The sequence below is a fragment of the Diplotaxodon limnothrissa genome, linkage group LG16 (assembly GCF_057381915.1).
Source record: "Diplotaxodon limnothrissa isolate DT_005_m linkage group LG16, D_limnothrissa_male_GT1.1, whole genome shotgun sequence".
Lineage (NCBI taxonomy): Eukaryota > Metazoa > Chordata > Actinopteri > Cichliformes > Cichlidae > Diplotaxodon > Diplotaxodon limnothrissa.
In genome coordinates this window covers 38,019,176-38,033,293 of record NC_140611.1, presented here as the reverse complement: position 1 = coordinate 38,033,293, position 14,118 = coordinate 38,019,176, and the positions used below count along the sequence as shown (strand labels likewise).

The 14,118-nt window shown below is 44.7% G+C and overlaps 1 protein-coding gene across 1 annotated transcript in view; it reads right to left on the bottom strand.

Annotated features, from left to right (window-relative positions):
* The window catches only part of ptpn4a (protein tyrosine phosphatase non-receptor type 4a), a 67,423-nt gene that overhangs the window by 14,161 nt on the left and 39,144 nt on the right, over positions 1-14,118 (bottom strand). The window contains exons 6-14 of the mRNA XM_085374418.1: positions 14,038-14,082; positions 12,975-13,027; positions 9,553-9,673; positions 8,445-8,532; positions 7,422-7,510; positions 3,366-3,429; positions 1,403-1,575; positions 355-423; positions 139-273 (exon numbers count right to left, since the gene is read on the bottom strand). Of these exons, the coding sequence (XP_085230544.1) occupies positions 139-273; positions 355-423; positions 1,403-1,575; positions 3,366-3,429; positions 7,422-7,510; positions 8,445-8,532; positions 9,553-9,673; positions 12,975-13,027; positions 14,038-14,082 (837 nt within the window). The remainder of the gene's footprint in view (positions 1-138; positions 274-354; positions 424-1,402; positions 1,576-3,365; positions 3,430-7,421; positions 7,511-8,444; positions 8,533-9,552; positions 9,674-12,974; positions 13,028-14,037; positions 14,083-14,118) is intronic.

Below are 14,118 nucleotides of genomic sequence, written 5' to 3'. Positions count from 1 at the left end.
GACATGGACTTTGCACCAGCAGCTGGCAGGTGAACATTTGGGCTATCACATCTCTGCTGTCTGAATCCCAGATAAGTCCAGGTCTGCGGGACATAGGTGAAGAGTTACGGAGACAGCTGAAGTGTACTCAGAACTCACTGATTGGGCGTGCCGGGCGGGGAGCGAGTGGGCAGGCTCTGGGTCTCCAATCTCTCGTCCGATAGGCTGTTCCTGCTGACCGACTCCCAGTCGGTTCCACTCACCAACTTCCTGGCCAGCGGCTTGCTGGGTGACCTGCTCAGACAGACGCACTAACTCAGCGTTGCACAAAATCAACATGAATCATCAGCTGACCATCAAGAACCCGAGAATTACCTGGCAAACACTCTGTCCTTGATGCCTTTCTCCTTCCCGTACTGCACAGACTGCACCTCCGTCCGCCCGCTGAAGACGACACAAACAACTCTTAAGTTTAGGACAGTTTCAAAAAGCAGCTATCGAAGGTTTTCTGTGACAAATGTGATAAATCCATAAATGCATATCGATTTTATTTAACACAACAAGACCGTGCTGCCTTATTCTAATAACGAGAGGCACTTCAGTGAATTAGCTCCTCCGATCTTTAAGAAATCTAAACACCATGAGCTGCCTGCCAACCAGTAACAAGCACAGCATATTTCATCTTCTGAAACAAAGTTAATAAGATTTTTAACAGCACAAATTCACAATTCAGGTCTGTGCTTATTGAAAAGTCAGTCAATATCTCAACCACTCGCACTCAGCGGAGCCAAACATCAGACGAGCCTAGCTCACGTTGCATCACTGCTGCTCAATAATGCATCACAAGACCTCCAGCTCTCAGTTCAGCTCTCGCTCACATTTCATAGAAAAAGGAAACGAAAAACATGGCGCCAGTGAAGTGAAACAAAGTTGACACAGTGCAATGTCATAAAGCAGCGAGGAGAAAACCTCATTTTATTTTATGTTTCGGTGCTGGTTCCAACTTGAAGTAAAAAACAAAAAACTATCAAACCAAACGGGAAGGAATGCTCTGTCTGAAAGGAGGAGGGCGGCGGCAGCGTGACGGAAAATGAAATGAAATGCACGGCTGGCTCTCACGTGGACACAAACACTTCCCGCAAAACTTGAAAGACAACGGTCGGAAGGCCAAACACGAATTCGGTTACTTTGTTTCAGGCAAACCATGAATAATTAAGCCGTGCTTTTCAGGGGCAAGGTAGTGCGAGAAGGTTCAAAGGCAAACGGCGGCCACTTTCAGCCTCGCAAACTGACGCGAAGGAGGAGGGCCAGACAAAGCATCCACCCACATATCTGTGTGTGTGCTGGACATGTGAGACCCTGGATGCTCAGAGGCTCTCCGGTGCTTCTCTGACAGCTCGTGTTTGTGGCCTGCGGTTCTCACCAGTATCTGAACTTGGAGCCCAGGGTGAAGTAGTAGGCGAAGAAGTTCTTCTGCGGCGGGATGGGCCGCTCCAGCCTGAAGAAGGTGTGGTGCTCCACGCAGGCTTTCCACAGGTTCTTACAGGCCCGGTAGTTGACCATGTTGAAGCCGAGCAGCGTCTCACGAGACTCGGTCTGTGTGCAGCGAGGAGAGGACGGGGTTAGTTCGTGACCTGCTCCGATCATCCATAACTGTTAGCTACAGTAACAAACTGTTGCACATGTTTGCCGCCCTGCTATTACTTTTTATTCTCTACTTTGAGCGATTTCAGACAGGTTCTTTTCTCCTGAATCACAAAGGGCCTTCAGGGGGTGATAACTGTGCAAGAAAGAAACATCGTGTGGCTCAGAGAGCAGCAAAAATCCAGGAAAAGCCCCGTCACACTTCATTACTTTGAGATAAGCTTGTCTTTAGTACTCTGAGTCTATTTCAAACATTTAGCTTCTTAACACTTTTGGTCCGGAGCCAAAAAACAGAAATAAATAAACAAGAAGCGCTCAGAGAGCACAAACTCCACCAAGGCAGCTTTTAAGAAAACTGTTTTTATTTTCTAGGCAAGGCAAGGCAAATTTATTTGTATAGCACAATTCAACAACAAGGTGATTCAAAGTGCTTTACAGAGACATCAGAAACAAAAACAAATAAAAAGCATGATTTAAAATTGATTAAAACAAGCAAACAAACTAACTAACTAAACACACACATTTCACACCTGTTCGCGCGATCTGAACCCTTATCGTAAGGGGAGCTACCAGTCCTTCTGTGGACGAGCTACTTTCTATTTTAAATTCCCTGAATTTAAAATACTCTCTAGACCCAGTCTAGACCCAGTCTATATTTAGTTTTCTTTTTAAACGTAAAAGTGCGAGCTTTTGTTATCTGCACTGCTGAGTATAATTATTATTGATGTGGATATAGTGCATTCATTAAAAATACAAACATACTAAACTAACATTACTATGACTTTCAAAGTCAGATCAACCAGACTGAACTTGTTGGAGAGGTCAGAGGTCAAATCTGACCTGATATGTGATCATGTCCTTATGTTGAGAATCCACAGCTCGCGTGTTAGAACCACGGTTTCTAAGCTCGAAGGCTTTTTGTCCATCTTCCAATAATAACTCATGAAGCTGATCTTGAAGACCTTGGTGGGTGGAAGGCAAATTTAAACGGCTCGTTAAGATGAGCCCACTCGACACCCCTACAAGATTTATTAGAATTAAGTTTTTAAACTATTGTGTTTACAGACAGAATAATGCACACACAACCAACACCAGAAACATGAGCTTAACTTCAGACGGGCCATGAAACCAAGCTGTTTAGCAACTCACCTACACCCGAGCTCCACCTTCTACCTGACTCAGTGTCTCTGACCTGCGCTGGTCTCATGCTGGCAAATACAAATACTCGTCCTGTGTGCGCTCTCACATGATCAACACTCAAACTTTCCTGTGTATTATAATTTGTATTGTCATCAATAATAACAACTAATCTCCTGAACTATGATCTGAAACACCTGGAATGAAATGTGTTGATACAGCAACAACAACACACTGAAAAATGAGGAAGCTTAACGTCGAATCTTGTGAACGATGCTTGAGAACGGGAGTTGCCAGCGGCTGTAATTGTTTGTTTTGTAATAACGCTGAGCTTAAGATATTATGTCGGGTTTAAGAGGGCTAAATGAGGACAGGAGAGTAAATATTTGTGGTGGAGACAAACATGCTGTTTGTTGTGTTGAAAGCAGAAACACATTCAAGGGTGAAACAACACAAAAGGGAGGGATTACAACAGAGACGCCCAGGACACAGACAGCAGGGGGTTAATCTGATGCTGTCACACACACACACACAGAGGTTAACAGGTGTGTGTGTGTGTGTGTGTGTGTGTGTGTGTGTGTGTGTGTGTGTGTGTGTGTACTTACTGCCTCTCTTCTCAGCTGGATGAAGAATTGTTTGCACTTGAAGGAGATTTTCACTATTTTCAACCTGGAAGCAGAAAAGCGGAGTTAAATCTTCAGTCCTGAGACGCTGACGTTCCACTTTCAAACAACGCGACACACTCTCCTCTTTTCCACTCGTCACACATTTTCACGCTGCACAACATTTAGCCTCCTCTCTGCTGTCACGTCTGCCTCGTCATCTCTTCTCATTTCCACCCATCCAGCCAAATCTCTGACTTAATTAGTCTGGTGTTGTATGACTGGCCATGAGGGAGGTCTTTATCTTTATCAGCAGGAAAAGCTGGAAAACTTCCTAATGCAGTTAAAAGTCCAAAATTTATCCCCTCATCCACAGATTCAAGTCTTTGCCGGGCTAATTCTGGGCCCCCAGCCTTATGTTTGACACCCCTGTCTTAGAGGATACCATTAAGGCTTAAAATTAAGAGCACTGCAGGAAAAAGTACCACAAAACCTACTTTTACTGATGTATGCAGACACTGAAATTATGACCGAGTCCAGAAACCAATACGTGACCACACGGCAGCTACAAGCGCTCAATGAAAGCAAAGCAGGTGAGCCGCGAAAGCTTATTTACAATCAGTGCATCTTTAAACAGACAGCAGTCACAGCTCGTAGACTTGCGTGATGAGATCTGAGTGTACAGATAAAATCCTTTGGGATTGGTCCCACAGTCAGGTGATTTTTAGGGTTTAGTCAAGTTTAGTTTTAAACTGTTGTGGAATATTTACATTTTAAGAAGAAACTGAATTAATTAAATTAATTTGGAGCTGATTCTGGTTCTCATACAGTGCTTTTGTACTCCTGCTTCCTTCTCCACCACAATCTTCTGTAAGTCTGACCCGAGCTCTGAAAAGCAAATCTCTCATTTCTTCTCAGCTGGCTGACTCACGTGTCCTATCAACTGTTCATTTAACCTCTGACCTCCTGCCAGAGCTTGAAGGCGTGGGCTAAAAGACCGTGCCAACACCAGAGAGTCCGAGGCTTTAACCACGCCGATATTACCTCATCAATCTGTGCATTACCTGAAACGCACACGCTATAAAAATGACTCAGAAACCGCACACGCGTGACCACAGTAAGAAAGTCTGCTGATGAGCGGCAGGAGCAGAGTAACCTAATCCCTTCCTCTAGTTTTGTTGCTGCTGTGACTCATCGCTGCTTGCTAAATATATTTTACATACTTGCTCGCACACACACGTGCATGAACACACACACACACCCAGAGCGTGAGTCATGCCCCATCTAAGTGTGGCTCATTTGTCAGGCTGCTGTGAACAGAAATAAGAAAGAGGCAGAAATCTAAATGTCTCTCTTGACCCCTCCTCATCTGACAGATCGATCTGCGATAAGGCAAAAGGGGAGGCGGCGTGAGGTGTGACGGGAGGGAACCGGACGCAGAAACGGCGAGCTTCTGTTAAAGGAGGGCAGAAAGAAGAGGAACGGGAAGAAAAATTGGCGAGCGTAGGCCGAGAGATGCTGTTGACTATAATGTTTCTGCTCCGCTCCCTCCCTCTCTCACACATGGTAGTCAGCAGCTGTTGGGGACACCGCTGTTGGGCTCTAAATTTAGCTCAACAGACTGGATGCACACGCACACTTCCTTTAGCCTATTTTTCCTCCACTCAGGACGACTTTGCATCAGCTTCTCTCGCTTAAGCGCTCATTCCACGGAGACTTATCCGTAGTCGCTCAAACCGGAAACAGAGTCTTAACCCTACGATTTCATGGTTTGGCTTTCCTGTGGCCCAAATGGAAAGACCTCAGATTTATGAATATAGGCCTCGCAATGTCTGTAATACAAAATCCTTCCATCGAATCAAACTCATCTTAGAAAACCCCCCAAAGATGCACCTACACACACACTAGCCGCTGTGTGAGTGTGTTCAGGATGTATTAAGCCTACACATCTTCCAGCGTTACAGAGGTTTGAGTAGTTCATCTCCCACCCTCAGCACCCATTAACATTTAACCACCCACAATGCTACGGCAGAGAATGGGAGATTTCCAAGAACTGATGCTTCACAGAGAGACCGAGAGCAAAAGGCGATGAGATTAAGTGACTTGGACACAGAAAGAGAGAGAGAAGCAAAAAGCAGGACAAAGAGAGAACGACAGAGAGCAGATTTGACGCCTGTAATATTTTCAGGAAACCTAGTTTCACACAAACCCCCTCCCCCCACTTCCCAGAAAAATCTGGTGAAATCATCTGTATAATTCTAGAAAAGCTCAACAGGGGCTTAAACATTAATATGCCATGTCAATAATCACCATGTGAGGGGTTTCCAAAATATTATGCAGCTCGTTTCTCAGCAAAAAGGGTTCCTGGAAGCAGTACAAGAGGAACTGCAGACCGACAGGCGCAGAGGTGGATTTGTGACAAGAACATCCACCGTTTGATTTCCCAGTTCGGGGCAAATTTGGCAGGAGGAAATGACAGAGTATGAAAATATCAGTGAAGTACGCTTTCTTTCTTTCCCCCAGCAGTGCACCGTTTTTCATCCACATCGGATACGTGCCAGGTTCTCCGCTGGCTGCAGAGCTGCTTTCAAACAACCTTGATCTTTGGCTCCGAGCAGGTGAAACTGCAGCCTCAGATCATAAGCGTCTTTTGGGTTTTTTGATACTCCGAAAATAATAAGTGGAATACACGATGTTTACAGGAATACATACATGTTTCGAAAAGCATATGTAGTTTCTACGTTTTTTAATCTATCCGATTTCCTGGGTGTGCCGAGGCAAAGATTCTCCCCCCTGTGGTGTCCCTCGGGGTTTAGTACCCTTTAGTCCTCTCCTGTTCATCTTGTATATTCTCATTCATCATCAAATTCACTGATAATGCAAGTCATTCCACCCTGACCAACCACTTTACTGAAAGTACACGATGGAGAGGAGTCACCTGTGAATCCCATATGCCACAGGTCCACACAGCCTCAGATTCAGAGTCGTATTTGGACACGTTCTGACCAGAGGAACCTCGTCACATTTTTAAACATATCATGGAGGAAGTCCTCCTTTTATGTAAGTCTACACATGAATTATTAAAGAACTGGAAACTAAAAGTTCTTATTTCCCTGTTGTGTGGGGGGTGATATTAAGCAATACTACCGGGTAAACAGGTACTAAAGAGGCATCTTTGAGTGACGCCAATCCACGAGGAACAGTCTAGACCAGTGGCGTCAAAAGGCTGGCCCCAAAGGATCTGATCTGCCTGCGCAGAGGAACCTCCCCGGCACTTTCTCTCAATTTGTAAAGCTATCGAGACCGAAAATCACACTGAAACTCGATTTCAACCACAACGGCTCAGAGGTGTCAGATGCTGTCCTTTGCCACAGACTGGCATAGTCTGGTAAGGAGAGCACAGAGGGTTCATCGGCTGGGTATTTGCTGGTGCCCACTCTAAAACCAGTTGGATCCAGTAACATTAAAGGCTTTGTGAAGGGTAAGAAATAAACCAGTCAAGTTCAGAAATCACACCAACATCTGCTAGCAATGGGAAAAGCTCCGTCCAAGCTCAGTGCTCCTTGTATTCTTACTACTTACAAGTCACTTGTAATGTTATGCTATACGACTTAAAACAGGATAAAACAGGTTCTTCCAACCACACAACTCACATTTCAAGTGTTATCACAAAACCCATGACACACAACCACCACTCAACTCTGAACTCTGTTTCCTCCAACTTGTTGTGGTTGTAGTCTGGCTGCCAGCTGGAAGCTATGCTCACAGAGCATCATACTGGCATTCCTGTTACCACCAGAAAGGCAAACACCCTGGAAGTCACGCAGAACTCAGGGGAGCATCCCAGTCATCCTCAGGGATTCCCCAGAGCTCCCTTTGAAACCTCGCTTTAAAAAAACCATGTAAATCCAGTCATAGCACTACCTCTGTCACTTCTGCTTTTCACGTGTTTCTTACTTTGTGTTGTTGTATTTTAAAGGACACAGGAAAGTACAGAAACTGAGCCCACATACACAGTGATGTCTGTGATCCTCTCTTCTTGACGTGTGGGTCACTCACCATGGGAAATAGTTGATCCGTACCCTGTTCTTGTAAATCACAATTCCAGCAGACATCACCCCGAGGAGAATCTCTGTGTTACTCTGGTCCTGAGGAGAGGAGAGTGGGACAGGTGAAGGAGGGCGTGGTAAAGGTGGAGGCAGGTGGGAGGGAGGAGAGTAAAACTGGCTTCCTCACTGATGTAAACCAAGTATGTGTTCCTAAATCTGACACAGAGTCACAGTTTTAAACTGAGCTTCATGATTATAGCTCTCATACGCATTTCATACTTTGCCCGTCACATTTAATCCACGCTCGAGTCCCGTTTGTACATCCCATAATAACACACCTGAAAAATCACTGCTCTCATTTCCTTCAGCAGCTGGAGCGCCACTCTCTACTGCCTCAGCTAGAAATTACAACAGGCTAGAGCAGCTCTTAAGTTAGCATGGGAGTGTTTTAGCTCGCTGCTGTGAAGTGAAACTGCATGAATCTAACAGAATGCAGATGAATTAGTCAGGAAGCTCGTGGATAAAAAGAACTGCATCGCAAATGCTGGTTTTCCTGCTCTGCTTCTATGTGTTGGTGTCATGATGAGAGCTGAATGCCAATGTGTGGCATTTCTGCAGGGTGTGGGCAACAACGTCAGCTGTACACGCTGCAGCTCCACAGACCTGATCTCAGTCCCAGCACAGACGTGATTGGCTCTGTGAAAACAGTGTACGAACCACGTTGTGACAGCGGGAAAGAGGGAAACCTTTTACAGATTAAAACGTTGTGATATCAGTTTTGAGCACAACGGCTGAGGGTGGGTCCGGACTCTGGATTATCACCTAACTGCTCGCGGTTGCTGTGGGGGGGAGGGGAAGGAAGCAAGACGGCTAGAGTGAGATCGCAGACGCTGGACATGTCTGACAGGCCTCCGAGCTTTGGTGGAATTAAAAAAGAAATAAAAATGTTGCAGGTGATGAACCATAATGCTCCAGAAGCAAGGACAAACTCTTCGTAACACAGTCTTTAACACACAGGCGTTAACAGACTTACCCTTGCATAGTGCAGCTCTACCCCATAGAGCTCCAGCGTGCGTGCTGTGTTCAGATAATTAAACTCTGACTCGGCCGGAGATAGACCGCTGAGAGAGAGAGAGGGGAAAAAATAAACAGAGTGAGAGAGGGTGAAGCAGCCGTCGGGAGGCCGTGCGGAGCAGCGACGACGACGCGGTGTGTGTTAGACATATGGAGGCGGAAAATACACAAAGAAAAGCAGCAAACAAACGAGCCAGGCAGAAGGAAAAGGTCATTAAACCTGCAGCATGTGAGCCATATGTGTGCTTTTATACAGGGACAGTAATCAGTCTTTCATATTTCTACTGTATTTGGTAACACCTTATAATAAGGGTCCATAACTAACAGTGTAACACCCCTGTAATCAAATTACAAGTAATTAAATTTACCTGCAAACGCTCAAAGGTTGTCGTAACCGGTCAGGGTTTGACAGGAAACAAAGAAATAATGATACTGCAAGTCTGCTGAGGGATGCATGAGTAATTTTAAACATTGCATAACTGCAGGTATTTTATAGAAACCAATTATGATGCAAGTGATTTTAAGTATTGCATCATTTCTTGATAATGTTGCAGAGGAACAAACAATATTTCCCCATCTTTCATCATGACTGAATTCTAAGGTTCAGTGTTATGGATTAACCTTTGCTTAACCTCGCCTAACTTCCAGGTACATTACAGGGAAGCAGAAACTCCTTTCTGTACACTCCTTTTGTCAGTTTAGTTTGAGCAGCGATCATGAAAGAAAAATAAATTAAGCTCCAAAGGTTGATTCTGTTCATCTGGACGAAGCGTTTACAGTGGGAGAAACGTTTCGTCACTCATCCAAGTGCCCAGCCCACTGAGGAAACAATGGGCTGGTTTCAGTCATTCGACTGTACCTACATTTAAGTGTTTGCAGGTAAATATAAATAACAATTAAATCTTATTTAATTACACGGGAACCACGCCCTTAGTCGTGGCCCGTAATATACAGTATGATGGTGTAGGTGCTGAAAATCAACATAAAGAACCAATTTTCGATTTTCCGCCTCCACATGCAGGAAACTGTACCAAATCACAGGTGTGTTGTAGCGTGTCTCAGCGTACCTGTGCTGCTGGTGATGTTTGGCGACCTCTTTGTGAAAGTCTTGAGGGGGGTTTGGGATAAAGGAGTATTCAGACAGATAGCCCGGACTATGCTCTGCTTCACTGTAGTCCCCCAACTCAGCTAGAAAGAGAAGAGAGACGCACGTTAGGCTTCAGGATGTTCAGTTTTTCCCCATTCTTGGCTCAGACATATCCATCTGTGGGAGTGGATATAAACGTCTATTGTCAACTAGCCCCACCCAACTGCTGTTCAAACCTTTTGATTGAGAGGGGCAGCCAATCAGGAACAAGTTGGCAAAAGAGTTTGTTTTAAGACGAATAAGGATTATTTTGAACACTTAATCATGCAAAGCTACTTTGGTGGAGTCACTAACTCTAAGTACTAACTGTGCACTTAGTTTTACAACACATCAGGAGGATGTTTGTAAATAACATCAAATGACCTCATCATTCGACACGTAAAATATCTTAAAGCGACCTTTTCTGTTATATACACTGTCACAATTGGGGTTTCACACTAAACACATTAAACTAAGTGTGTGAAGAACTTTTGCTCTGCCTCTGAGCCCAGAAACCCCGCCCACCAGATGTTTCAATATTCTGTCAGGAGGGGCAGCCAATCAGAAGAGCAGTGAGAGAGTCATTAAAGGGAGAGGAGCTAAATCTGCTAGTTTCAGACAGAGGCCGAACTAAAATACTGCAATAAGCCCCAGTAAAAAGCAAATGTGAAACATCACAGAGTTGGAAATGGGAATAGCTGGCATCCTTCAAAAACAAAACATTAGTAACAGATGAGTGCAATGATAACTGTCAGATCTCTGATAGCTTTCAAAGCGCTCTAAGATGAAGAGCTCAAAGTGAATCCAGCGAGCTCACTAGGCTAAAACCATCAATTCACTCAAGCAGTCTCTCGACTAACCTACAAACCTGGTGGCCAGAGCATATTGACCAACCAATCAATTCTAGCTCTCCCTTTTATTGATGTGTACTTAAACTACTGTATGAAACAGTAGTTTAAGGTTAGTTTTATTTTAAGCTGCAGTTCTTTCTTTACCAAGGTTCAGCGCGAAGGTCAATGAACCTCAAAGACTCGTCAACCTGATCTTTCTTTGTGGATCCATCTCTTGATGTGAAATCCATACTCAGCTGCCGATTGGCTCAAAGTGGGAGATACTAGCTTGAGCTCAAGGGTCTTATAATGATGCTACTGATGATTTTACTCACGTTGCAGGTAATTTAATAGAAGTGTGTATATGTCAATGTGGATACTTGTGATGGTACAAGTTGCGGTAAGATTAGGATGATATTCAAATTCTTTTGAACTTTTTGGTTTTCAGGCAGTCATTTTCTGCCTTTTTTTCTTTCAGAGCTTTGGAGTTGGATTTAGAGCTGTGAGTACAGCATTTGGGCTGAGCTAACTGAATTAGCAGCATAACAGCTGCTACGAACAGTTTTTCCCCAAAAATGAACATGTATCTTCATAATCTATGCTGGCACTGAGCGACGTGACGACACGGACCTCGCTACACTCTGTATCTGTGTGTGCGCGCGTGTGTGTAAAAGCAGTAGCAGTGTGATTCAGCTAGACTAGGCCAAATCTGCTCTGTGACCTACATACTGAAGCTGAGGATATTCCCAGCAAAACATGTGATAGAGGAAGAGCGCTGAAAGGAAGAGGGAGGCAGAGTGGAACGAGGTAAGAGAGGGGGTTTATGAGCGCATAAATCGGTGGAGGAGGGGCTGAACATCGACTGCAATGGCCTAGTCTGCAGGTCTGCATAGTAATGAACAGGTTGCAGTCAGTGGGTTTTACAGTTATAGTGGTTAAATGAGGCTCCAGAACAGCTAAAGTAAGGCACAAGGTGATCACATCAAGCCAAGTGCAGAAGTGGATTTAACAGATCTGATTAGACAGAGAAACTTGATTATTATTTAATTTTTTATATCAAATTCCCTTGAGAACAGCTGGATTTGAAATGCTGTTAGTGACCGAGTCGTATGTGCTTTATTGCATAAAGCTTGATTTACACTTGTGTGCTGAACCTCTGCTTTGCTGTTGGCAGCAGAGCATCTGCACTGCTCTGCCATCACCAGTGAAACTGAGCTAACTGTGTTGAGCCTGAAGCTAATAAATATTGAACAACAGCTACTGAAATGCATGAAAGGGTGAAGCGACTGAGTCTATGCACGCATCACCAGAGCAATGAAAACCAGAAAATAGCCTGGTCCCACTGGCGTGTAGTGTACTGACTATTGCATCAGCATTCTAAGCTATACAGCTGCATGCTTCTATTTAATGGAGTGTGCTAATACGTGTTTGCTGTATATAATACCACCAAGCTGACCCGTTACAACTGCTGCAACAGTACATTGGCACGTGACACTAGAGGTTTCCACGTAAGACATTCCTGAGTGACGGCCGAGCAGCTACAGGATCCACGCCAACGTTCTGTTGAATCCATCGGTTGCTTCCATCCAGCAGCACCTTGTAGGACGGTCGAGAGGTAGAAGATGTCCAAACCACAAAGCAGATATCAGACGTTCCTGTGTTCCCTGGTTGGCTTGCTGAACTGTTCTGGGTGCTCCAGAGTTAAATCCATCCAACCGGGCTCTGAGGCTCTTACTGAGTGGCCGTGTCTCTGAGCCATGCAGTGTTACAAACATGGACATCGGCTTCTCTGGTGACTGTTTCCATTGTGGTTTCCATATAACCTCCATGTCTCCAGCAGCTCGTCGACCATCAGCTTCTGGTTTAAGGTCATCAGTTTCTCAGATGAGGAAACTCGGGTATGAAATCGCCACAGTGTCCTGTCCAGTATCTGGTATTTGTCACAATTCAATTAATTTAAGGCCCTCTTTAAAATGGGGCCTCAACGGCGTCAAAAAACACGCTCAAAGAGCCTAAAATGCTCTCACACGGCAAAGTGAAAATCTCCTTAAAAGTAGTCTACGACACAGAACCGCAATAACAAAGAAAAACGCTTTAGAACTGTGGCAGCACATCATGGGAGAGGGTGAAGAAAGAAAAACCTTCAGGTAAAACATCTCATGTTGAGAGTCTAGTTTATATATTCTCCCCATTTGATGCACCCACAGCGTCTCAGAGCGGACGGAGCTGGCGCCGTTGCAGAGGAGCGCCGTCGCAGCAGGCTTTCTCACCACTTTCACCTCTGCATGTTATTTATGAGCAGCCATTTTTGCAAAGAGAAGCCACAACCTCATCGAATATTTATACCACTGGTGTTAATATCAAATATCAGCACGTGGCTTAATTGAAATGTAATGGCTTCAGAGCAGCAGTTATAAATGCACTCAGGCAACCACAGTCATTACATTTAAGAGCGTGTGCAGCTAAAGACAGTCCTAATGAATTGCCTTTCCATTGTTAAGTAGAACTGGAGCACCGAGGGAGCGCTACTTACATTGCACGGCGTAGGAAGCCAGCAGCGCGGCTGTGTTGTGAGGACAGGGCAATCTGGAAGTCGAAGGAAGACGCGCGCACACACACACACATTCACACAGATTAAACAGACGTTTCAGCCTTGGATCAATACAAAAGTTATTACAGTTCATTTCAAAGAGCAGAGATTAGCTATCATCAATAACAGCAACAGATATGTGGAGGGGGAAAAATCTATTCGAGTTTGTGTGAAGAACCAAGTAAGAGGAAGCAGCGAGCCTTATATTCACTGACAAAAAGGATAATGAGCGTGTCGTGAGTGCTTGTACGACTGCCCAATGAGCCTACGTGCGCTGCATTAACTCATATTTCCTCCAGTCACCCACATCTTGGCTTTAAAGCAGGACCCACTGTGCAACAATCAGAAGGCTGCTGAGGTGTCAACCTCGATTTCACTCACGCACAACGCCATCTGATCTATGGGGTCGAACAAATGCAACCATCGCATAATAATGCCCTCGTTTTCCCTCCACGAAGAAGAGGATGCTCACCTGTGCCGATTTCTCACGGTTAATGAGCGTTTAATGAGAAAACGCCCCGAAATGAACGCAAGGTGACTTTTATTTTTACCTCTGTGTGTTTTTGGAATTAAACTACAGCACGACTTTTACATCCTTCATGATTTAAAGAGCTTGTGTTGATCTACAAATATTTAATAATGAATTCACGACTTTCAGAGGGCCGAACTATTCTCTTTGGCAGGCCGTACCTGTTCCGCGACCCACATGTTTGACACCCCCGGCTTACAGGGGAGGGGAAAATTAAAGCGGCTTGTTTCAGATGACCTACGCTGCTGCACCAAGGCCCAGTAACATAAAAATACGGATTAACTGTAAGTCATGCAAAGTTACCCTGGTCAAAAATAAAACATGGGAAATGCCCTTTAAAGTGTAGGCTTGTTAAAAATATCTGCATAAATGGTTCTCATGCCGTAAACACACCTGTATGAGTGCATTTGGCCTGAGGCAGAATGCTCCACCTAGTTGAGTCAGCAACACTGTGTACACAAAGAACAACACACTCACCTTCCAGTTAATATATCCTGTTTGATCTGCAGAAAATACTGGTACCTGAGGGGGAGGAACAGAGCATCAGGACAAGTCATC